General features: G+C 43.9%; 1 protein-coding gene across 2 annotated transcripts in view; it reads left to right on the top strand.

Moving 5' to 3' along the window:
* GAB3 (GRB2 associated binding protein 3) overlaps nt 1-23,975 on the top strand; it is an 86,293-nt gene that overhangs the window by 17,572 nt on the left and 44,746 nt on the right. For both annotated transcript variants that reach the window (XM_027534339.1, XM_027534338.1), the window contains exons 2-4: nt 11,402-11,705; nt 14,663-14,876; nt 15,449-15,921. In XM_027534339.1, the coding sequence (XP_027390140.1) occupies nt 11,402-11,705; nt 14,663-14,876; nt 15,449-15,921 (991 nt within the window). The remainder of the gene's footprint in view (nt 1-11,401; nt 11,706-14,662; nt 14,877-15,448; nt 15,922-23,975) is intronic.

The raw sequence follows: 23,975 nt of genomic DNA, 5'->3' as shown, positions 1-23,975 counted from the left end.
TGTAAAGTAATGTGCAGCCACTTGGACTTGAATGATCAGAGAAGGTTGCTCTGAGATGATGACAATTAAGTTATGGTTTCAGCAACGGGAAGCTGAAATCTGAATGACAGGCATGCAGATAATCTGGTGAAAGACTATATTGAGAAGAAGGACCAGGGAGGGCAAAGGCCCCAAGGTGGGAATGAGATTTGACCTGTTCAGGAACAGCAGAAGGAACAGTGTGAAATAACCCAAGAGTGGTGGAGCTGAAGAGGGAGAGGAGTGTAGGGCTAGGTCCAGGAGGAGGCTCCAGGCCAGCTTCAAGGGGGTTGATATTATTATAAGGTTTAGAGGGCCTTTGGAAAGGGCATATTGAGGGAGCCACATGAGTGGATTGATGTTTTTAAAGACCATTGAGTTCTGTGTTGAGAATGAATTTCTGGGGGGCCTAGGACCAGGGCAGCTGTAGCAGGGTAACATGGAGAGGTGAAAGTACAGTCAGCAGGCCATGCACACAGTTTGGATGTGAAAAGTGAAGCAAGGGCCCCACTGAGAAATGCTACTAGGTGAGGCCAGCGAGGGAAAGCATGGCAATTAAATGAAGGAAGGCCATCCAGAACAGTGTGTGCATGTGTGTCTGAGTGTGTGTGTGCATGCGTGTGTATGCACGCATGCATGTTTCTGATGAGAGACGGTGAATGAATTTCATCATGTTCTCTAAGGGGTTTAAAACTGATAAAAGGATAGACATTCAGTGTTGAAACAGTGCATCCTTGAGACTGTGGTTCAGAGATTGATGTATTCCGCTTGGTTGGTAATACATGTTCTCTGAGCTAGAAGCAGGTGACTTCGAGGTGTTTCATGAGATGGCCTTGGACTCCTAACCACCCCGGATGTGAGATCCAGGAATGTGTGTTTTTAGCAGATCCCTTGGGAGTCTATTCACTTCTTCCCAGGAAAGTGCTAAAAATGTGCTTCCAGTTCACTGAGCACTTCTCTGAGGTCTAAGATATTGTTCTGCGCATCCAGTGCATTTTTCATTTCAGATATTGTATTTGTATCTTCACAAGTTCCATTTTGTTCTTGTCTGTACCTTCTATCTCTCTTCTCATATGTACATGTTTTCCTTTAAATGTCAAACACTGTAAGAGCTGTTTTAAAAATATTGTCTGCTTATTCCATCATCCCTGTCATTTTTAGTTCTCTATTGACTGATTTTCACCTAATATGAAACACAGTTTCCAGCTTCTTTGCAGTTCTAGTAATTTGGAGGAGGCTTTACATCATAAATATTATATTGTTGAGTGTCTGGGTTTTCTTGTCTTCCTTTAAAAAGTGTTGAGTTTTGTTTGGCAGTCAATTCAGTAACATAAACATTGGTTTGGTCACTCCAAGTCTGCTTCTTAAACTTTCTCAGGGGAGGTTGAGATGAACCTATACTGAGGCCTGACTCTAAGTCTCTCCTGAATGTTTCAGGTTTCTCCGTCCTAGCTGGTCTGAACCTCTCCCATCCCTGTGTGAGCTCTGGTAGTTGATCAGTTTCTGGGTGTCCAGTAACTGTTTTTGGATTCACCTCATGGATTGAACAATTATACCAAAGAAATTCTGGCACTGTTAAGAAAGTTCTAGGATCTACAACAGATTTCCCAACCTGGGTATCCAGCAAAGGGACTGAGAACCCACAGGGAATTTGACTTTGGAAGCAGAGGGATTTGATCACAGAACTTCCACAGGACTTGGAGACTCTTGGAGGGCACAGATAAAACCTTGTGTTCACCAGGAGCCAGGAGAAAGGAGCAATGTCCCCACAAAACACTGAACCAGACTTGCCTGTGAGTGTCCAGGAGTCTCTGGTGGAGGCATGGGTCGACAGTGGCCTGCTGCAGGGTTAGGGGCACTGAATACAACAATGCATGCACAAGTCCTTTTGAAGGAGGTCAAAATTACCTTCATTACCCCTATTGTAGTTTGACCTCAGGCCAAACAACAGGGAGGGAACACAGCCCCGCCTATCAACAGAAAATTGGATTAAAGATTTACTGAGCATGACTCCACCCATGAGAACAAGACCCAGTTTCCCCCACAGTCAGTCTCTCCCATCAGGAAGCTTCCATAAGCCTCTTATCCTTATCCATCAGATGGCAGATAGAATGAAAACTGTAATCAAATAAAACTAACCAAACTGATCACAGGGACCACAACCTTGTCTAACTCAATGAAACTATGAGCCATGACATGTAGGGCAATACAAGAGAGATGGGTCATGGTGGAGAGTTCTGACAAAATATGGTCCACTGGAGAAGGGAATGGCAAACCACTTCAGTATTCCTGCCTTGAGAACCCCATGAAGAGTATGAAAAGGGCAAAAAGATAGGACACTGAAAGATGAAATCCCCAGGTCGGTAGGTGCCCAATATGCAACTGGAGAAGAGTGGAGAAATAACTCCAGAAAGAATGAAGAGATGGAGCCAAAGTGAAAACAATGCCCAGTTATGGATGTCACTGGTGATGAAAGTAAAGTCTGATGCTCTAAAGAACAATTTGCATAGCAACCTGGAATGCTAGGTCCATGAATCAAGGTAAATTGGAAGTGGTCAAACAGGAGATGGCAAGAGTGAACATTGACATTTTAGGAATCAGTGAACTAAAATGGACTGGGATGGGTGAATTTAACTCAGATGACCATTATATCTACTACTGTGGGCAGGAATCCCTTAGAAGAAATGGAGTAGCCCTCATAGTCAACAAAAGAGTCTGAAATGTAGTTCTTGGATGCAATCTCAAAAATGACAGAATGATCTCTCTTCATTTCCAAGGCAAATCTTTCAGTATCCCAGTAATCCTAGTCTATGCCCCAACCACTAATGCTGAAAAAACTGAAATCGAATGATTCTATGAAGACCTACAAGACCTTCTAGAACTAACACCAAAAAAGATGTCCTTTTCATCATAGGGGATTGGAATGCAAAAATAGAGATTCAAGAGATACCTGGAGTAACAAGCAAGTTTGGCCTTGGAGTACAAAATGAAGTAGAGCAAAAGCTAACAGAGTTTTGCCAAAAGAATGCACTAGTCATAGCAAACACCCTCTTCCAACAACACAAGAGAAGACTCTACACATGAACATGACCAGATGGTCAACACCGAAATCAGACTGATTATATTCTTTGCAGCCAAAGATGAAGAAGCTCTATAGAGTCAGTAAAAACAAGACTGGAAGCTGACTATGGCTCACATCATGAACTCCTTATAGGAAAAATTCAGGCTTAAATTGAAGAAAGTAGGGAAAATCACTAGACCATTCAGGTATGACCTAAATTAAATCCCTTCAGTGGAAGTGACAATGAGATTCAAGAGATTAGATTTGATAGACAGAGTGTTTGAAGAACCATGGATGGAGGTTCATGGTATTATACAGGAGGCAGTGATCAAGACCATCCCAAGAAAAAGAAATGCAAAAAGGCAAAATGGTTGTCTGAGGAGGCCTTACAAATAGCTGAGAAAAGAAGAGAAGCTAAAGGCAAAGGAGAAAAGGAAAGATATACCCATCTGAATGCAGAGTTCCAAAGAATAGCAAGGAGAGATAAAAAAAAGCCTTCCTCAGTGATCAATGCAAAGAAATAGAGGAAAACAATAGAACTGGAAAATCTAGAGATATCTTCAAGAAAATTAGAGATACCAAGGGAACATTTCATGCAAATATGGGCACAATAAAGGACAGGAATAGTATGGACCTAACAGAAGCAGAAGATATTAAGAAGAGGTGGCAAGAATACACAGAAGATCTGTACAAAAAAGATCTTCACAACCCAGATAATCACAATGGTGTGATCACTCACACTCACCTAGAGCAAGACATCCTGGAGTGAGAAGTCATCTGGGCCTTAGGAAGCATCACTATGAACAAAGCTAGTGGAGGTGATGGAATTCCAGCTGAGTTGTTTCAAATCCTAAAAGATGATGCTGTGAAACTGCTGCACTCAGTGTGCCAGCAAATTTGGAAAACTCAACAGTGGCCACAGGATTGGAAAAGCTTAGTTTTCATTCCAATCACAAAGAAAGGCAATGCCAAAGAATGTACAAGTTGCACTCATCTCACACGCTAGCAAAGTAATGCTCAAAATTCTCCAAGCCAGGTTTCAACAGGACATGAACTGAGAACTTCCAGATATTCAAGCTGGATTTAGAAAAAGCAGAGGAACCAGAGATCTATTGCCAACAGCCATGGGATCATTGAAAAAGTAAGAGAATTCCAGAAAAACATCTACTTCTGCTTCATTGACTATGCCAAAGCCTTTGTGTAGATCACAACAAACTGTGGAAAATTCCTCAGGAGATGGGAATACCAGACTACCTTACCTGCCTCCTGAGAAATCTGTATGCAGGTTAAGAAGCAATAGTTAGAACTAGACATGGAACAATGGACTGGTTCCAAATTGGGAAAGGAGACTGATATTGTCACCCTGTTTATTTAACTTATATGCAGAGTACATCATGAGAAATGCCAGGGCTGGATGGAGCACAAGCTGGAATCAAGATTGTCAGGAGAAATATCAATTACCTCAGAAACACAGATGACATCACACTTATGGCAGAAAGCGAAGAGGAACTAAAGAGGCTCTTGATGGAAGTGAAAGAGGAGAGTGAAAAAGCTGGCTTAAAACTCAACACTCAAAAAACAAAGATCATGGCATCAGGTCCCATCACTTCATGACAAATAGATGGGGAAACAATGGAAACAGTGAGAGACTTTATTTTTTTATGCTCCAAAATCACTGCAGATGGTGACTATAGCCATGAAATTAAAAGACCCATGCTCCTTGGAAGAAAAGCTATGACCAACCTAGACAGCATATTAAAAGGCAGAGACATTACTTTGCCTACAAAGGTCCGTCTGGTCAAACCTATGGTTTTTCCAGTAGTCATATCTGGATTTGAGAGGTGGACCATAAAGAAAGCTGAGTACCGAAGAATTGATGCTTTTGAGCTGTGGTGTTGGAGAATACTCTTGAGAGTTCCTTGGACTGTAAGGAGATCAAACCAGTATATCCCAAAGGAAATCAGTCCTGAATATTCATTGGAAGGACTGATGCTGAAGCTGAAACTCCAATACTTTGGCCACCTGTTGTAAAGAGCTGACTCATTGGAAAAGACCCTGATGCTGGGAAAGATTGAAGGTGGGAGGAGTAGGGGATGACAGAGGATGAGATAGTTGGATGGCATCACCGACTCGATGGACATGAGTTTGAGAAAGCTCTGGGAGATGGTGAAGGACAGGGAGGCCTGGCGTGCTGCAGTCCATGGGGTCACAAAGAGTTGGACACAATTGAATGACTGAACTTAACATGGGGTGTTAGTATTCAGCCACTGTGCCATAAAGGAATTCCCATGGGGACTTCAGGAGCTCTTTACCCAATACCCTTGTCTTTGGTGCCTCTCCCTACTGATTCCCAGGTACCTCAACCCTCCGGAATGCTGAACTGTCTTTCCCAACTTGGCCAGATTGCCGTAGTCTGTTGGGAGTCCCTTCCCTATACCATCAGTTAGAAACAGGCTTACAGGCTGTGAGCTAGAATGCTAGAGTCTGAGACTCAGTCACATTGTTTTCTTCTCCTATACACCACAGCTGACTGTTGCTCAATGTCAGAAGTCATTGGATTCAAATATTTGGTCTAGTTTTCTAGTTGGTTTTGTGGGTGGGGGCAAGTTCAGGGCTAAGTACACCAATGTGGCTAGAAGTGGAAGTTCTCCCAGGTGGTTCAGATGCAGAATAAAAGTGGGGGAATGTCTTAGGTTCCTGGGGCTGCTGTAAGAGTACCACAAACTGGGTAGTTTTAAGCCACAGAAACATACCATCTCCCAGTCATGGAGGCCAGAAGTCCACAATCCAGGTGTGAGAAGAGTTGGTTCCTCCTGATGGCCATGAGGGAAGGTGTGTTCCCCGCCTTTCTCCTGGGATTGGAGAGGCTGTCAGTGCCCTGAGTCTTCACATCATCTTTACTCCATGCATGTCTGTGTCTCCAAGTGTCCCCTGTTATAAATGTGCCTGTCATATTACATTAGGGCTACACCAAAGACCTTATTTTAACTGGATTACCTCTGTAAAGACCCTGTCTCCAAATAAGGTTACCTTCTGAGGTGCTGAGCACTAGGACTTAAACATTGGAATTTTGAGGCAGGAGACACTTCAGTCCATAACAGGGAAATTCAGATTCAAGTCTCAGTCCTTCTTCCCTGGATAACCAAGGCTGCCACTGCACAGTGCCTGCCTCAGCCTTGCAATCACTTGCACCTTTGTTTAACCTGGGTGTCCCTTTCTATCAAGAAACCAACCAGGAGGTGTTTGTAAACAGAATCAGCAAGTTGTATTGAAGATGGTTGAAGACAGCACATAGCTTTCATTATCAGAGGGATTAGATCCAGTTATTCCCCAACCAATTCCAGGCAAATCAACAGGTCTGTGATCTCCATTACAGCTTTCTAGAGGAGTTTAGTTTCACCTCCTTCACATCTGAGAAATGAGCACAAACACTTTTCCACAATGTTACAGGATGTTGCAGGTTTTTGTTGTGGAGATAATGCTGGTAAGGTGGTAATGAGTCACATTAGTGGCTGTGGCAGGAAAGGCTGATGGGAAATAGATCCTTCATGGCCAGAGCTAGAGGAGCCCTCAGGGCCCAGTGGGGTACAGTGGGGGGATGTGATGCCTGGTGCCCTGGGGGCCAACAATCCCATGTCATTTTACAAGTTACTTTCAAGGTGACAAAGTTTTGCTGTGGAGTTTGCGATCCTGCCCTTGTGAAATGTGAATCTCTCCCCACGGGAAGAGCTAGCAGCCCCTCCCATGCCTGGCACACAGTGAACACATCCATGAACATGCCCTGTCCAGAGGAATTGTTTTAAAATCCTTTTTATTGTCAAAGAAAACACAAATATAGCAAACCACATAGGGCAAATGTATAGCTTTATGAATTTTTCTTAGATGACCGCACCCTCCCCTTGTAACCACCAACCGCTTGAAAAATAACTTAGCCACCCACTGCTGGAGCCTCGTCATGTACCCCATCTGAACCACAACCTTCTCCTGTTCCCCATATATGACTACTATCCTGACATGTAGACACATCTCTTCTTTGCATTCTTTAATTTTTTTATTACTCAAAAGGGCATCCCCTAGACACAATAATACAAAAGAATACTATTCAGGCATAAAAAAAGAGTGCCACAATGCAATTTGCGGCAACATGGATTGATCTAGTGATTATCATAGTAAGTGAAGGAAGTCAGAAAAAGACAGACAAATATAATATGACCTCACTTATATGTGGAATCTAAACAAATCATACAAATGACCTTATTTACAAAACAGAAACAAACTCAGAGACATAAAGAACAAACTTGTGGTTACCAAAGGGGATAGGGCAGGAGAGGGATAAATTAGGACTCTGAGATTAGCAGATCCAGACTACTATACATAAAAGAAACAAAGATCTACTGTATATCATAGGGAACTATATTCAATATCTTATATTAATAATAACCTATAATGTAAACAAATCTAAAAAAGTATATATATATATATATATATATATATATAGATGTGTAACTGAATCTATGTGCCATACACCTGAAATTAACAGAAAACCAGAAATAAACTACACTTCAATAAAAAATAAGCCCACAGAAAATTTTTGATTTATCTTTTAAGATTCATTTACTCCATAGATCCTCTCGGCCCTTCTTTTTCTTGTCATTTATCTGTTGAAGAACCTGGGCCTTTGACCACAGAATTTCCCACAGTCTAGCTTTGTGGGTGGAACTTTCACATTTGCTTATTCCTCTTCATAAGTTAGCAACTGTTGAGGGCAAACACCGCTGCTTGCGAATGCACTGCGGCAAGCAAAATGGTGAGATTCTAATTGTATCATTGGTTTTCCTTTATTAGTCAGCATACATTTGTGAAAAGATCATGAAGTGTTTCCCTCACCTGCTCTGAGGATGACACATTCTTTTTCTTTTTTAATATCATGATGAACTCTCAGGTTTAAATATATTTGATGGATTTCAAGCCACTGTGATTATTACAATTTATTAAAGCTTGAATTGCTCCATCTTTGTCCAATGGGAGTGTCTTCATCTTGACCCCTGAGTTCTTTCGATAAATTCCTTGCAGAACGGAGTCCCTGTGAAGAGCTTCACTTCAGTGCTGGCTGACTGCTTTTTAAAGGTCTTTGTCATGAGTCTTTCACTTCTAGAAGCCTGGTCCCACCTACTTAGTAAAATGCTCCAAGAAAGTGTCATTTCAGCTTTGGTATTATCACAAGTCTTGGGCAGAGATTAACAACTCGAGGGAGGGTGTGCTCGTAAGTTTCGCACACAGACTGTGCTGGATGTGGCTGCATCCTTGGCCCTTCTTTACTTTCAGCTTGGCCACCACATCTTCCTGAAGGAGGTCTCTTGGGTATGCCCATAGTATCTTAGCTCTCCCTTATCATAGCGCTGATCTTGCTGACAGAAATTGTCTGTTTATCCCATGTGCCCATTTCCTCTGTTGCCCACAAGACTGAGTGGCAGGGCCTGTTCAATGGCTGGTTCACTTCCATTCCCCCCCGTGTCTGCCCACTGGCCAGCCTGTTAGGATGTCAACAGATAATTGCTGAACGAATGTCTGTGTCCTTCTCCTAGCAGAGTGCTCCTTCATGGGATTGAAATCTTCCCGTTTTGTCTCTTCCCCCTCTCTCAGCACCCCAGCTACTTGGTGAGCCCTAATCGTGTTCCCCAGCCCCAGCCCACCAACACTGTTATTCAAGGCTAAGAAATGGGTTTCTACAAAACAAAGAGCAGTTAACTTGAAACTTGTTTCAGCCTCCACTTTGACTTCCTCTTTTAGAAACATTTTTTGGGAAGTACAACAAAGTTCCTCTTCACATTTCCCCACCAAAGTGGCCTTTGGAAAGTTTGGGGTACCCCTGGTGCCCCAGGGCGTTCTCTCATCCTGACAGTGACGCTGGAGCTTCCTCTCATGGTCAGGGGCTCCACGCTATCCAGTCCCAGGTTTTTGTGACAGAAAGTTCTCCAATCATTAATGCTTCTTCTTCCATGACTCCCATAAGCCTACACAAATGCTGTTATTTCTGTCGTCTTAAAAACAAGCACTTAATTGCACTGCTTTGTCCCTCTTCCAAGGGGTCAGATGTCTCCTGAGCGCTTTCAGTTCAGTTCAGTTCAGTCGCTCAGTTGTGTCCGACTCTTTGTGACCCCATGAATCACAGCACGCCAGACCTCCCTGTCCATCACCAACTCCGGAAGTTCACTCAAACTCACGTCCACCGAGTCGGTGATGCCATCCAGCCATCTCATCCTGTGTCGTCCCCTTTTCCTCCTGAGTGCTTTACACCATCCCTAAAGGCAGACCCTAGCCAGGCCTTACCTGCCAGGTTCTGTTTCCTTTTCCCTGTCCCAACCTCACATGGGGTGACTGCTCGCCTCCACCCCCCCACCACCCTTCTGATTCTGCCTCTTGCCCAGCGTCAAAGGGGCTTTCCATTCTGAGCCCTGATTGCAGGTCATATCCACCATTCAGCGCCTCATCAAATTCTCTGTTGCCTCAGATCTTGCAGCCCCTGGGCAGGGAGGGAGCTGAGAACACCCCACACGGGGCTTCTCTCCCCCTGCCCTGCCACCCTAGTCAAAGCCAAAGCTGGTGGCCTTCTCAATGTGTCAGGCCCAAATGACACTGCAGTGGCCTGTGGAGCAGCCTGTCCTATTTCAGCTCTGGTTTCTTTTCTTTTTTGAGCCTGGACTCAACTTTGCCTAATCATCTGACCTCAAGATTTGGCTGTTTCCCAGATTCCTATAGCATTAAGGGAAGTTCATTCCTATTATGGTGTTTCTCAGGAGGGCACAGAGGATCGCTTTAGGCCAGACAGTGTGCACCCTCCATGCCCCCAGCCTTCTTGACTGGCAGCACAGGGCTATCTTCAGATGTCCCCGAGGGCATCTCAGTTCCTTGATGGAGGAATACTGACCTAGGTGGTGGTTGCAGAAGTGTCTCCCGCTTTATGATAAGTGTGGAGATTCCTTAAAAAACTGGAAATAGAACTGCCATACGACCCAGAAATTCCACTGCTGGGCATACACACTGAGGAAACCAGAATTGAAAGAGACACGTGTACCCCAATGTTCATCGCAGCACTGTTTATAATAGCCAGGACATGGAAGCAACCTAGATGTCCATCAGAAGATGAATGGATAAGAAAGCTGTGGCACATATACACAATGGAGTATTACTCAGCCATTAAAAAGAATACATTTGAATCAGTTCTAATGAGGTGGATGAAACTGGAGCCAATTATACAGAGTGAAGTAAGCCAGAAAGAAAAACACTAATACAGTATACTAATGCATATATATGGAATTTAGAAAGATGGTAATGATAACCCTGTATGCAAGACAGCAAAAGAGACACAGATGTACAGAGCAGTCTTTTGGACTCTGTGGGAGAGGGAGGTGGGGGAGATGACTTGGGAGAATGGCATTGAAACATGTATAATATCATGTGGGAAACGAATCACCAGTCCAGGTTTGGTGCAGGATGCAGGATGTTTGGGCCTGGTGCACTGGGATGACCCAGAGGGATGGTGTGGGGAGGGAGGTGGGAGGGGGGTTCAGGATTGGGAACACGTGTACATCCGTGGCAGATTCATGTTGATGTATGGCAAAACCAATACAATATTGTAAAGTAATTAGCCTCCAATTAAAAGAAAAAAGAAAGAAAAAAAATCTGTAAAGAATTGCTGGCACTACCCATCTCTCTACTTCACAGTACTGATTTTCTTTTACTTCACATTTTCTGATCCTTGCACCCTCCCTCGAGTTCACGTCCATTGGTATAATTTAGACAATCATTAACTTAAACTAATGATAATCTGCTCTCCTCACCAATGTGTATGATTTTCCCTTTCTTGTTGAGCAATCCTCTACAAGTTCAACGACTAGGTTAGGTCGCACTGGATTGAGGTATATAGGGGTAAGAAAGCTTCCTTCCTGCCCTTCACTATTAGAGTTTTCTTTTTTTTTTTTTTATTTGGCTGTGCTGGGTCTTAGTTGTGGGATGAGAACACTTAGTTGTGGCTTGTGGGATCCATTTCCCAGAGTAGGGATCAAACTTGGGTCCCCTACATTGGGAACTCGGAGTCTTATCCACTGGACCACCAGGGAAGTCCCTAAATTTTTTTTAAAGCAGGGTGCCCGTAAATTTGTGTTGCATGCCTTTGTGATGAGTGCATATTTCTACTCGACCTGGCGGCGTGACTCCCATGGCTACCCCCCACCGCGATAGCCAACGGGAAAAGTGGAAGAGGCCGAGTGCGCTCCGGGGCTTCCTATCACGGGGGCCAATGTCCACTTGCCTCTCCCACAGGCCTGGCGCCGGCGCTGGTTCGTGCTACGGCGGGGCCGGCTGAGTGGCGACCGCGACGTGCTGGAGTACTACCGCAGCCAGCGTGCCAGCAAGCCCATCCGCACCATCGACCTTAGCGAATGCGCCGTCTGGAAGCATGCGGGCCCGGGCTTCGTTCGCAAGGAATTCCAGAACCACTTCGTGTTCATTGTCAAGACCACGTCTCGCACGTTCTATCTGGTGGCCAAGACGGAGGAAGAGATGCAGGTGTGGGTGCACAGCATCAGTCAGGTCTGCAACCTCGGCCACCTGGAGGACAGAGGAGGTAAGAGCCCACTCAGGGTGGGGAGTCGGGGGGCTGAGGCAAAGGTGTTGGCCCCAAGTGCGCCAGGGGGATAAGGGAACTGGGTGGCCAAGCCCGGGCACTGCCCACAGAGCATGAGGAGCCACTTTGGTCCCTTCAAAGCCGCCCGGTGGCTTTGCCATCATCAGGACACGCAGGCAGAGAAAGCACAATGTGGGTGGGGACGTTCTGTACAGCTCTGATTTTTCCCACACTACTGCTGCTGGTTTTTCTAGAAATATCAAATATTGCTGTCTTTAAAAAAATTCTAGGAACTCCAGATTTTCTGTTGCCTATTGTGTTGTTCAATGCTAAATTTTAGAAAGACAGAAGTAGGCTGCCTGTCATACTCAGGGAAGGTTTCCGCTTATGTCCAAGTGGCTCAAGGTCTCTGCAACGGAAATGAGTTCTAAGTTTGCTCTGAACCATTTTGGGGCACTGGGAGCAAATGACCCATGTGGCTCTTTGTCTGCCACTCTTGCTCTCTCTTTTACACGCACACACGCACATTGCCGTTTCTATGTAATATACTGGCTATAATGCACTTAAGGTTACAATTAACTTCCCTTCGTGGATGTTGCTATTGAGCCCCTGGCACCATGCCTTGATCCTCAAACTACAGACTTCGAGTCTTCGTTTTTTTTTTAGCCTCTTAGCCTAGCAGGCCAACCTTACCCTTAAATCCCATGGCATACAGTTGCTTCACCCTTTCCCTCCTTAACTGGGTGCTTTATCGTCTTCCACGGAAATAACCACATTCTAACACTAGGTGGCGCAGAAGAGTCAGAGTTGCATCCCTCTCTAGACAGACGTGAGGCTGTGTGTGCTTCCTGCCAACGAAGTCCTTTTCTTTTCACGACGCAGGCAAGCTTACTAGGTGAAGCTACGCAGTTACACCGTTGAACTTTGAGAGCACTCGAGTAAGAGGAAATGAAATGATGGCAGTCTGTTGCCCTTGCTGCAACAGAGTTTCTTTACAAAGTTGCACTGAATTTGTCAAGACACTGTGCAACCCAGCAGAGCCTTGCTGCTCACTCTTCATGCCTAGTCCCTACCTTCGGTGCAATTAGATGCATATTTGTGTTTCATGTCGTATGTGACTTCTGTTTCCTCATTTGGCAGTGATGCTAAAACGTAAATACATAACATGTTTCCCAGTATGCCAAGGGGAGCACAAAGGAGTAAGGCACCAGGCACGAAACAGAAAGTTCTGGCCTGAAGTTGGAGGATGGGCAAATCCCCCATGACCTCTTCTGTTCCCTGTAGCCTCCCCCCACCTTTGTTTGGAGGAGGAATAGATGGGGAAACAGTGGAAACAGTGTCAGACTTTATTTTGGGGGGCTCCAAAATCATTGTAGATGGTGATTGCAGCCATGAAATTAAAAGACACTTACTCCCTGGAAGGAAAGTTATGACCAACCTAGATAGCATATTCAAAAGCAGAGACATTACTTTGCCATCTAGTGAAGGCTATGATTTTTCCAGTAGTCATGTATGGATGTGAAAGTTGGACTGTGAAGAAAGCTGAGTGCCGAAGTATTGATGCTTTTGAACTGTGGTGTTGGAGAAGACTCTTGAGAGTCCCTTGGACTGCAAGGAGATCCAACCAGTCCATTCTAAAGGAGATCAGTCCTGGGTGTTCTTTGGAAGGAATGATGCTAAAGCTGAAACTCCAGTACTTTGGCCACCTCATGTGAAGAGTTGACTCATTGGAAAAGACTCTGATGCTGGGAGGGATTGGGGGCAGGAAGAAAAGGGGACGACAGAGGATGAGATGGCTGGATGGCATCACAGACTCGATGGACATGAGTTTGAATGAACTCTGGGAGTTGGTGATGGACAGGGAGGCCTGGCGTGCTGCAGTTTATGGGGTTGCAAAGAGTCGGACATGACTGAGTGACTGAACTGAACTGAACTGAACTGTAGGGGTTGATTCCTCTTCATCTCAGAACCAAGCCTAAAGGGGCTGTATTGTGGCTTCTCACATAGAGTGTTTGGTTCTGTCTCTGGTAACCATAGGTAGGCAGCACATCATGTGTACCCTGGCCAGTAACTCCATTAAATGCTTTTGTGTATTAGCTCTTCTCATCCCCAGACCAACTGTGTGGCAGAGGTACTCTGAGCGTAACCACTTTATAGAGAAGAAAACTTGGACCAAGCAGATAACTTGCCCAAGGTCACGACAGCTAGATATTAGAGTCTGCACTTGAATTCAGGCAGTTCTGGGCCACTCTGACTCAGGAGTCCTAAATTCCTGCTAACTTGGTTCAAAAGGGAAATAAAAGCAGGCTTTTCATTGGGAGTTTCTGAATGTGGGCTTTACCAGCCATCACAACACTTTATTTCTTTCATTCCTTTTCCTTAGACATCACTAGCGGTCAATCATTCACACTGCTCTTTATGTGTTACTTGTCTCTCTCCTCTGGTGGGCTGTAAATGCCAATGGGGGCAGAGTCTTTGTCTTGGCTGGCCAAGTTAGAACAGTCCCGTGCACATAGTAGGTGTAAGAGAAAGTATCTATATAGACATAAGTAGACATATATGTCTATATCTGCATGCCTGCACATGTGCCCAAATGCATATGTAAGTATACGTATATATATTTGTTATGCATATATATGTGTATATTTGTTGAGTGAATAAACAGTGATGAATGTAGAGTTGTGGCTGAGGGCCATGAAGAAGCTGTGTGTAGACTATCTGCAGATTTTTAGGCCAAGAATGATTGCTTTATTTTGCCCTTAGTTGATTCAACACTTCACTCTTGGAACATTGGCCTTCTTCCCCAGACGTTGTTTATAGCTTGGGGAAATGGTCTTCTCCATCAGTACAAACACCAGCTGTGATTTTCATCTTCTGTTTGGCTTCTTAGATGCCATCTGAGAAACTGTGTTCTAGCCATTCTTAAACATTCTGCTGGGAAACGATTTGTCCTGCAGATTCCATGGAGAGTGGCTGTCGCGCCCCCTCCTCCGCACAGCCCTCCCCCTCCAGCTCCCTTCTCACCAACTCTGCTGTCTGCTCCCTGCCAAGAGATGACCTGAGCACTAGTACTGTAGCCACTGAGGAAACCAGAAGTGAGTCAGAGTTGTTCTTGCTTCCTGATTATCTGATTCTATCCAACTGCGAGACGGGAAGACTGCACCACGCCAGGTATGCCTCTGCGCCCGGCCTCCTCCATTGGCAGAACCCACACTGCTTCCTCTTGCAGCCTCTGTGACTGCCATGCCCTCGCTGCAAATCAGGCCGTTTAGCTGTAGCATCTTCTAGTGGGTGTATCTCTGCTCCCCTCGCTTCCTGCTGCCGCCAGGGCAGGGCCAGATCCCTATCAACCACTATCAAGGCCGAAGCATGTGGTACACCAAACAGAATGACTCAGGCATTTTGGCGTTGTGGCTTTCATTTCTAACCTTGCATTTTCATTTGTATCTTCCACTTAGATGATGAGAAAAATCAACAAACCTTTTTTTTTTTTCCCCCCTACATCAAGGGGTTGCTGTCACTGAGGGGTGTGGAGGGAATGTCACTATAAAAGTTAAAAAAAAAAATGGCAACATTAGAGTAGGGGGCATGATGGCAGCATGGCCTTTTTTCCCCCACAGCGTGGCTTTGCGGTGGGTGGGTGGCTTTCTCCTTCAAACTTCTGCCAAAGGTGTAGCAGTACCAACAGCCGCTGTGGGGACTTGTGACCTTTCAGTCAAGTGTCTGTGCTTTTCTTCCCTCAGTCTCCCCACCAGATGTGACAGCTGGTCAAACTCAGAGCGCTCACTGGAGCAGGCTTCCTTTGACGACGTCTTTGTGGACTGCCCACAGCCGCCACCCTCTGGGAGCCTGGCCTGCCCTTCACACCCTGGGAACGGGTCTCAGGAGGCCCCCTCCATGAGGCCCCAGGCCACCCTGATCTGGATGAAAGATGTCAATGGCCCATCCAGGGACCACTTTGCTTTACCACTGGGGGAAACTTCCTTAAATTCTTGGTTTGATCAAAACCAAGCTTCCTTGCCCTATGGGGTAAAAGAACTAGACGTGATGTCTAACATACCCCCTCCTCGCCCCCCTAAGCCGAGCCATCTCTCTGAATGGTGGCACAAGGAGCAGTTCCTGTGCAGAGGGCCCAGTAGCCTCAAGAAGCCAGAAGGCACTGTGGTGCCCAGAAGAATCTCCCTTTCTGGTTTAGACGACATGAGGACCTGGAAAGGTAAGTGCTGGATGATGCTAAACTTCAGGTACTGACAGCAGCCGGCTCCTCTTTGCTTTGTGTTTCCATGTCAGCGTCCTTTCCTCAGGCCATTCTGGTGTCCTAGCGGGGTCAGGCCCTAGGTGGAAGTGCACATCCGGAAACCCCCCACCCCAATCCCAGCGTCCCCCTGCTCATCTCTGTCTGCAGACTGGAAGATATCCTTGGTCCCTGTAGATGCTGAAAAAACTCAGATTCCTGGTGCCCTAGCCATGCCCCTGCCCATGTGATGGCCTCCCCTCCTGAGACCAGGCTCCTGGTGTTCATTTGGAGCCACTCAGGGACCACTTGGTACAGAAGGTAGTGTCTTTGGCTTCTGCGGAGGGAGGAGAGCAGAGCTCTTGTCTTCTGCTGCTGCTGCTAAGTCACTTCAGTCGTGTCCGACTCTGTGTGACCCCATAGACGGCAGCCCACCAGGCTCCCCCGTCCCTGGGATTCTCCAGGCAAGAGCACTGGAGTGGGTTGCCATTTCCTTCTCCAATGCATGAAAGTGAAAAGTGAAAGTGAAGTCGCTGAGTTGTGTCCGACTCAGCGACCCCATGGACTGCAGCCTACCAGGCTCCTCTGCCCATGGGATTTTCCAGGCAAGAGTACTGGAGTGGGGTGCCATTGCCTTCTCCATCTTGTCTTCTAGTTGTCAACAATTCCATCAGCCTCATCCTTCATGCCACCTGACGTGTTCTTTCCAACTTCTCCCCAGCTAAGCTGAAGTGCTTTTGGCCAAGCTATCACCATTGAGGTGACGCTAACCTAGCCATCTCAGCTCAGTCCATTGCCATGCCCTCCTGGAGCCCCCTTTGGCCTTCTTCTGGAAATCTATTGATTCCCATGGGGTTCTGTGCACACTCTCTGTCTCCTTCTCTCCTGCTGTACCTCCATCCAAATGTTGTGTTCTTTTGCATGAAAGTAAACAGAGGCTAAAACTCTTTGCCATGAAGTGATGGGACCAGATGCCGTGATCTTAGTTTTCTGAAGGTGGAGCTTAAGCCAACTTATTTTATTGGAAGGAAGAGTGGAAACGAAAGCACTTAAGTGGATCTTTTGCTGCAACTTATTGGAAAGGTAAAGATCATTACCTTATAGAAAAGGTAAAGATAAAGGTAAAGACATTCACGTCTCGCCTTGGTGGCCAGGGAAGTCACCCTCCCTGAGGCTGGCTCTCATTGTCACTGTGTTCCAAGGTGTGCTCGTCAAACAGAGCCTGAAATGCCATACTGAGAGACCCCATCTTGGGCAGGTTGGTGTCATGGTCACCGAGTTTGTTGAAGGATCTCCCCTCTTATTCAGGTGATGAGTCTTGGTGAAATGATGCAAGCAGAAGTTGTGTTGTCAGTGGTCAGTTGGCATGGTTCCAGTAGGGACTGATGCACCCTTTTTTTCAAGGGTGTAGCACACATTCTATTGCATTCTGCCTCTTGCTCTCTCAGTCATCATGGTTTAATTTCTTGATGTCATGAGGATTTCGGGATTCAGCCACGTCATTGGTTCTTCCCAAACAGTGTCGAACAGGAAGCCACCACGGCTCTCAGTGAAGAGTGTCTGGCTAACTGGGAGGTTTGTTTTGAAAATCAGTTGAAATGAGTATCCACCACATTGTTGGTTCCAGCACATAATAGGTGTTTAATATTTTTCTGTGTCACATCTATCCTATTAAATATTTTCATGACTGGATAAGGAAATCATTATGACTAACAGTTTATGTCAACCCAAATGTCTTCTTCAAGTAATGTGGAATCTTGTATTCAGTACATTGATCTGATCTTTACTTTGAGGAAATGTAATATGTAAATCTGAGCCACACTCAGCTCCCAGTCTTGTTTTTGCTGACTGTATACAGCTTCTCCGTCTTTGGCTGCAAAGAATATAATCAATCTGATTTCAGTGTTGACCATCTGGTGATGTCCATGTGTAGAGTCTTCTCTTGTGTTGTTGGAAGAGGGTGTTTGCTATGACCAGTGTGTTCTCTTGGCAAAGCTATATTAGCCTTTGCCCTGCTTCATTCCATATTCCAAGGCCAAATTTGCCTGTTACCCCAGGTGTTTCTTGACTTCCTACTTTTGCATTCCAGTCCCCTATAATGAAAAGGACATCTTTTTTGGGTGTTAGTTCTAAAAGGTCTTGCAGGTCTTCATACAACCATTCAACTTCAGCTTCTTCAGTGTTACTGGTTGGGGCATAGACTTGGATTACTGTGATATTGAATGGTTTGCCTTGGAAACGAACAGAGATCATGCTGTCATTTTTGAGAATGCATCCAAGTACTGCATTTAGGACTCTTTTGTTGACCATGATGGCTACTCCATTTCTTCTAAGGGATTCCTGCCTGCAGTAGTAGATATAATGGTCATCTGAGTTAAATTCACCCATTCCAGTCCATTTTAGTTTGCTGATTCCTAGAATGTCGACATTCGCTCTTGCCATCTTCTGTTTGACTACTTCCAATTTGCCTTGATTCATGGACCTGACATTCCAGGTTCCTATGCAATATTGCTCTTTACAGCATCGGACCTTGCTTCTATCACCAGTCACATCCACAACTGGGTATTGTTTTTGCTTTGGCTCCATCCCTTCATTCTTTCTGGAGTTATTTCTCCACTGATCTCCAGTAGCATATTGGGCACCTACCGACCCGGGGAGTTCCTCTTTCAGTATCCTTTCATATTGTTCATGGGGTTTTCAAGGCAAGAATACTGAAGTTGTTTGCCATTCCCTTCTCCAGTGGGCCACAATATACAAGGCTGTATATTGTCACCCTGCTTATTTAACTTATACGCAGAGTACATCTTGAGAAATACTGGGCTGGAAGAAGCACAAGCTGGAATCTAGATTGCCAGGAAAAATATCAATAACCTGAGATAGGCAGATGACACCACCCTTATGGCAGAAAGTGAAAAGGAACTCAAAATCCTCTTGATGAAAGTGAAAGAGGAGAGTGAAAAAGTTGGCTTAAAGCTCAACATTCAGAAAATGAAGATCATGGCATCTGGCCCCCTCACTTCATGAGTAATAGATGGGGAAACAGTGGAAACAATGTCAGGCTTTATTTTTGGGGGCTCCAAAATCACTGCAGATGGTGATTGCAGCCATGCAATTAAAACACGCTTACTCCTTGGAAGGAAAGTTATGACCAACCTAGATAGCATACTCAAAAGCAGAGATGTTAGTTTGCCAACAAAGGTCCATCTAGTGAAGGCTATGGTTTTTCCAGTAGTCGTGTATGGATGTGAGAGCTGGACTGTGAAGAAAGCTGAGTGCTGAAGAATTGATGCTTTTGAACTGTGGTGTAGGAGAAGACTCTTGAGAGTCCCTTGGACTGCAAGGAGTTCCAAACAGTCCATTCTAAAGGAGATCAGTCCTGGATGTTCTTGGAAGGACTCATGCAAAAACTGAAACTCCAATACTTTGGCCACCTCATGTGAAGAGTTGACTCATTGGAAAAGACTCTGATGCTGGGAGGGATTGAGGGCAGGAGGAGAAGGGGATGACAGAGGATGAGATGGCTGGATGGCATCACCGACTCGATGGACATGGGTTTGGGTGAATTCCAGGAGTTGGTGATGGACAGGGAAGCCTGGCGTGCTGCAATTCATGGGGTCGCAAAGAGTTGGACACACGACTGAGTGACTGAACTGAACTGAACTGACTGAATATGTAAATGTGCAAAATCTTCATGTGATTTTGAAAACAACCCCTCCTCTCCTCCAAATGTGGAGAACACATACATATCTGTCAACACACCCCTGTAATGAATTATACCTCCTGTACTAGGCCGACTGGTTCTCAGATCCTGTACATAGCACTTTATCTCCATGTTTATTTGATCCCTACTTCATTATCTAGTATTTTACTATAGTTTCTGTACATATTTTTCTTACTTGAATGATGCACTATCTTTTATATTTCACACTAGGAACTGTGTTTATGGCTTTAAAGGTTATATTAGAAGCCAGTACAATATTGTAAAGTAATTAGCCTCTAATAAAAATAAATAAATTTCTAAAAAGTAATTATCTTTAAAAAATCTAAATAAACTATCTTTAACTCTCTTAATTTCCCCACCCCGGATCCCTTAAAAAGATTTAAAATACAACTGTATTATTGGAAATTTCACACATTTACAAAAGTAGGAGACTGTGGTATGATGAACTCCCATATATCCATCCCCCAGTTCAGTTCAGTCACTCGGTCGTGTCGGACTCTTTGTGATCCCATTGACTGCAGCATGCCAGGCTTCCCTGTCCTCCACTATCTCCCAGAGTTTGCTCAAACTCATGTCGATCAAGTTGGTGATGCCATCCAACTATCTCATCCTCTGTCATCCCCTTCTCCTGCCTTCAGTCTTTCCCAGTATCAGGGTCTTTTCTGATGAGTCGGTTCTTCGCATCAGGTGGCCAAAGTATTGGAGCTTCAGCTTCAGCTTCAGTCTTTCCAAGGAATATTCAGGGTTGATTGCCTTTAGGATTGATTGGTTTGATCTCCTTGCAGTCCAAGGGACTCTCATGAGTCTTCTCCAACACCACAGTTCAAAAGCATCAACTCTTCAGCAGTCAGCTTTCTTTATGGTCCAAGTCTCACATCCACACATGACTACTAGAAAAACCATAGTTTTGACTATACAGACCTTTGTTAGCAAAGTAATGTCTCTGCTTTTTAATATGCTACCTAGGTTTGTCATAGCTTTTCTTCCAAGGAGCAAGTGTCTTTTAATTTCGTGGCTGCAGCGATTTTGGAGCACAAGAAAATAAATATTTCCATTGTTTCCCCATCTATTTGCCATGAAGTGATGAGACTGGATTCCACGATCTTAGTTTTTTGAATATTGAGTTTTAAGCCAGGTTTTTCACTCTCTTCTTTTCACTTTCATCAAGAGGCTCTTTAGTTCCTCTTCACTTCCGCCATAAGAGTGGTGTCATCTGCGTATCTGAGATTATTGATATTTCTCCTAGCAATCTTGATTCCAGCTTGTGCTTCATTCAGCCTGGCATTTCTCATGATGTACTCTGCATATAAGTTAAATAAGCAGGGTGACAGCCTTGACATACTACTCCTTTCTCACTTTGGAACTGATCCATTGTTCCATGTCCTTTTCTAACTGTTGCTTCTTTATTTATTTATTTAAATTGGAGGCTAATTACTTTACAATATTGTATTGGTTTTTCCATACATCGACATGAATCCACCCAGGCGTACACTTGTTCCCCATCCTGACTCTCCCTCCCACATCCCTCCTCATCCCATCCCTCTGGGTCATCCAAGTGCACCAGCCCCAAGCATCCTGTATCATGCATCAAACCTGGACTGGTGATTTGTGTCACATATGATAATATACATGTTTCAATGCCATTCTCCCATACCATCCCACCCTCCCCCTCTCCACAGAGTCCAAAAGACTGTTCTATACATCTATGTCTATTATGCTGTCTCGCATATTGGGTTATTGTTACCATCTCTCTAAATTCCATATATATGCGTTAGTATACTGTATTGGTGTTTTTCTTTCTGGCTTACTTCACTCTGTATAATAGGCTCCAGTTTCATCCACCTCATTAGAACTGATTCAAATGTAATCTTTTTAATGGCTGAGTAATACTCCATTGTGTATATGTACCACAGCTTTCTTATCCATTTGTCTGCTGATGGACATCTAGGTTGCTTCCATGTCCTGGCTATTATAAACAGTGCTGTGATGAACATTGGGGTACACGTGACTCTTTCAATTCTGGTTTCCTCAGTGTGTATGCCCAGCAGTGGGATTGCTGTGTCATATGCAGTTCTATTTCCAGTTTTTTAAGGAATCTCCACAGTGTTCCATCTGGACCAGGGCTTTTGTTTGCTGGAAGATTTCTGATTACATCTTCAATTTCCATGCTTGTGATGAGTCTGTTAATTTTCTATTTCTTCCTGGTTCAGTTTTGGAAAGTTGTACTTTTCTAAGAATTTGTCCATTGCTTCCAAGTTGTCCATTTTATTTGCATATAGTTGCTGATAATAGTCTCTTATGATCCTTTGTATTTCTGTGTTGTATGTGGTGATCTCTCCATTTTCATTTCTAATTTTATTGATTTGATTTTTCTTCCTTTGTTTCTTGCTGAGTTTGGTTAATGGTTTGTCAATTTTTTTTATCCTCTCAAAGAACCAGCTTTTGGCTTTGTTGATTTTTGCTGTGGTCTATTTTGTTTCTTTTGCATTTATTTCTGCTCTAATTTTTAAGATTTCTTTCCTTCTACTAACCCTGGGGTTCTTCATTTCTTCCTTTTCTAGTTGCTTTAGGTGTAGAGTTAGGTTCTTTATTTGACGTTTTTCTTGTTTCTTGAGATATGCCTGTATTGCTATGAACCTTCCCCTTAGCACTGCTTTTACAGTGTCCCACAGGTTTTGGGTTGTTGTGTTTTCGTTTTCATTTGTTTCTGTGCATATTTTGATTCTCTTTTGATTTCTTCTGTGATTTGTGGGTTATTCAGCAGCGTGTTGTTCACCCTCCATATGTTGCAATTTTTAATAGTTTTTCTCCTGTAATTGAGATCTAATCTTACTGCATTGTGGTCAGAAAAGATGCTTGGAATGATTTCAATTTTTCTGAATTTACCAAAGCTAGATTTATGGCCCAGGATGTGATCTATCCTGGAGAAGGTTCCGTGAAATTCATTGTTTTGCGGTGAAATGTCCTATAGATATCTATCAGGTCTAACTGGTCTATTGTATCATTTAAAGTTTGTGTTTCCTTGTTAATTTTCTGTTTAGTTGATCTATCCATAGGTGTGAGTGGGGTATTAAAGTCTCCCACTATTATTGTGTTATTGTTAATTTCCTCTTTCATACTTGTTAGCATTTGTCTTACATATTGTGGTGCTCCTATGTTGGGTGCATATATATTTATAATTGTTATATCTTCTTCTTGGATTGATCCTTTGATCATTATGTAGTGTCCTTCTTTGTCTCTTTTCACAGCCTTTGTTTTAAAGTCTATTGTATCTGATATGAGTATTGCTACTCCTGCTTTCTTTTTGTCTCTATTTGCGTGGAATATCTATTTCCAGGCTTTCACTTTCAGTCTGTATGTGTACCTTGTTTTGAGGTGGGTCTCTTGTAGACAACATATATAGGGGTCTTGTTTTTGTATCCATTGAGCCAGTCTTTGTCTTTTGTTTGGGGCATTCAACCCATTTACATTTAAGGTAATTATTGATAAGTATGATCCCATTGCCATTTGCTTTATTGTTTTGGGTTTGAGTTTATACACCCTTTCTGTGTTCCCTGTCTAGAGAAGATCCTTTAGCATTTGTTGGAGAGCTGGTTTGGTGGTGCTGAATTCTCTCAGCTTTCACTTGTCTGTAAAGCTTTTGATTTCTCCTTCATATTTGAATGAGATCCTTGCTGGGTACAGTAATCTTGGCTGTAGGTTATTTTCTTTCATCACTGTATGTCCTGCCATTCCCTCCTGGCCTGGAGAGTTTCTATTGAAAGATCAGCAGTTATCCTTATGAGAATCCCCTTGTGTGTTATTTGTTGCTTTTCCCTTGCTGCTTTTAATATTTGTTCTTTGTGTTTGATCTTTGTTAATTTGATTAATATGTGTCTTGGAGTGTTTCACCTTGGGTTTATCCTGTCTGGGACTCTCTGGGTTTCTTGGATTTAGGTGATTATTTCCTTCCCCATTTTAGGGAAGTTTTCAACTATTATCTCAAGTATTTCCTCATGGTTTTTCTTTTTGTCTTCTTCTTCTGGGATTCCTATGATTTGAATGTTGGGGCATTTAACTTTGTCCCAGAGGTCTCTTAGATTGTTCTCATTCCTTTTAATTCATTTTTCCTTTTTCCCCTCTCTTTCATTTATTTCTACCATTCCATATTCTACATCGCTTATCCTATCTTCTGCCTCCGTTATTCTACTGTTGGTTCCCTCCAGAGTGTTTTTTTATCTCATTTATTGCATTATTAATTATATATTGACTCTTTTTTATTTGTTCTAGGTCCTTGTTAAACCTTTCTGCATCTTCTCAATCCTTGTCTCCAGGC

This window comes from Bos indicus x Bos taurus, chromosome X, assembly GCF_003369695.1.
Source record: "Bos indicus x Bos taurus breed Angus x Brahman F1 hybrid chromosome X, Bos_hybrid_MaternalHap_v2.0, whole genome shotgun sequence".
Classification (NCBI taxonomy): Eukaryota; Metazoa; Chordata; class Mammalia; order Artiodactyla; family Bovidae; genus Bos; species Bos indicus x Bos taurus.
The sequence above is the reverse complement of the archived record's forward strand: the minus strand, read 5'-3'. Positions and strand labels throughout refer to the sequence as shown.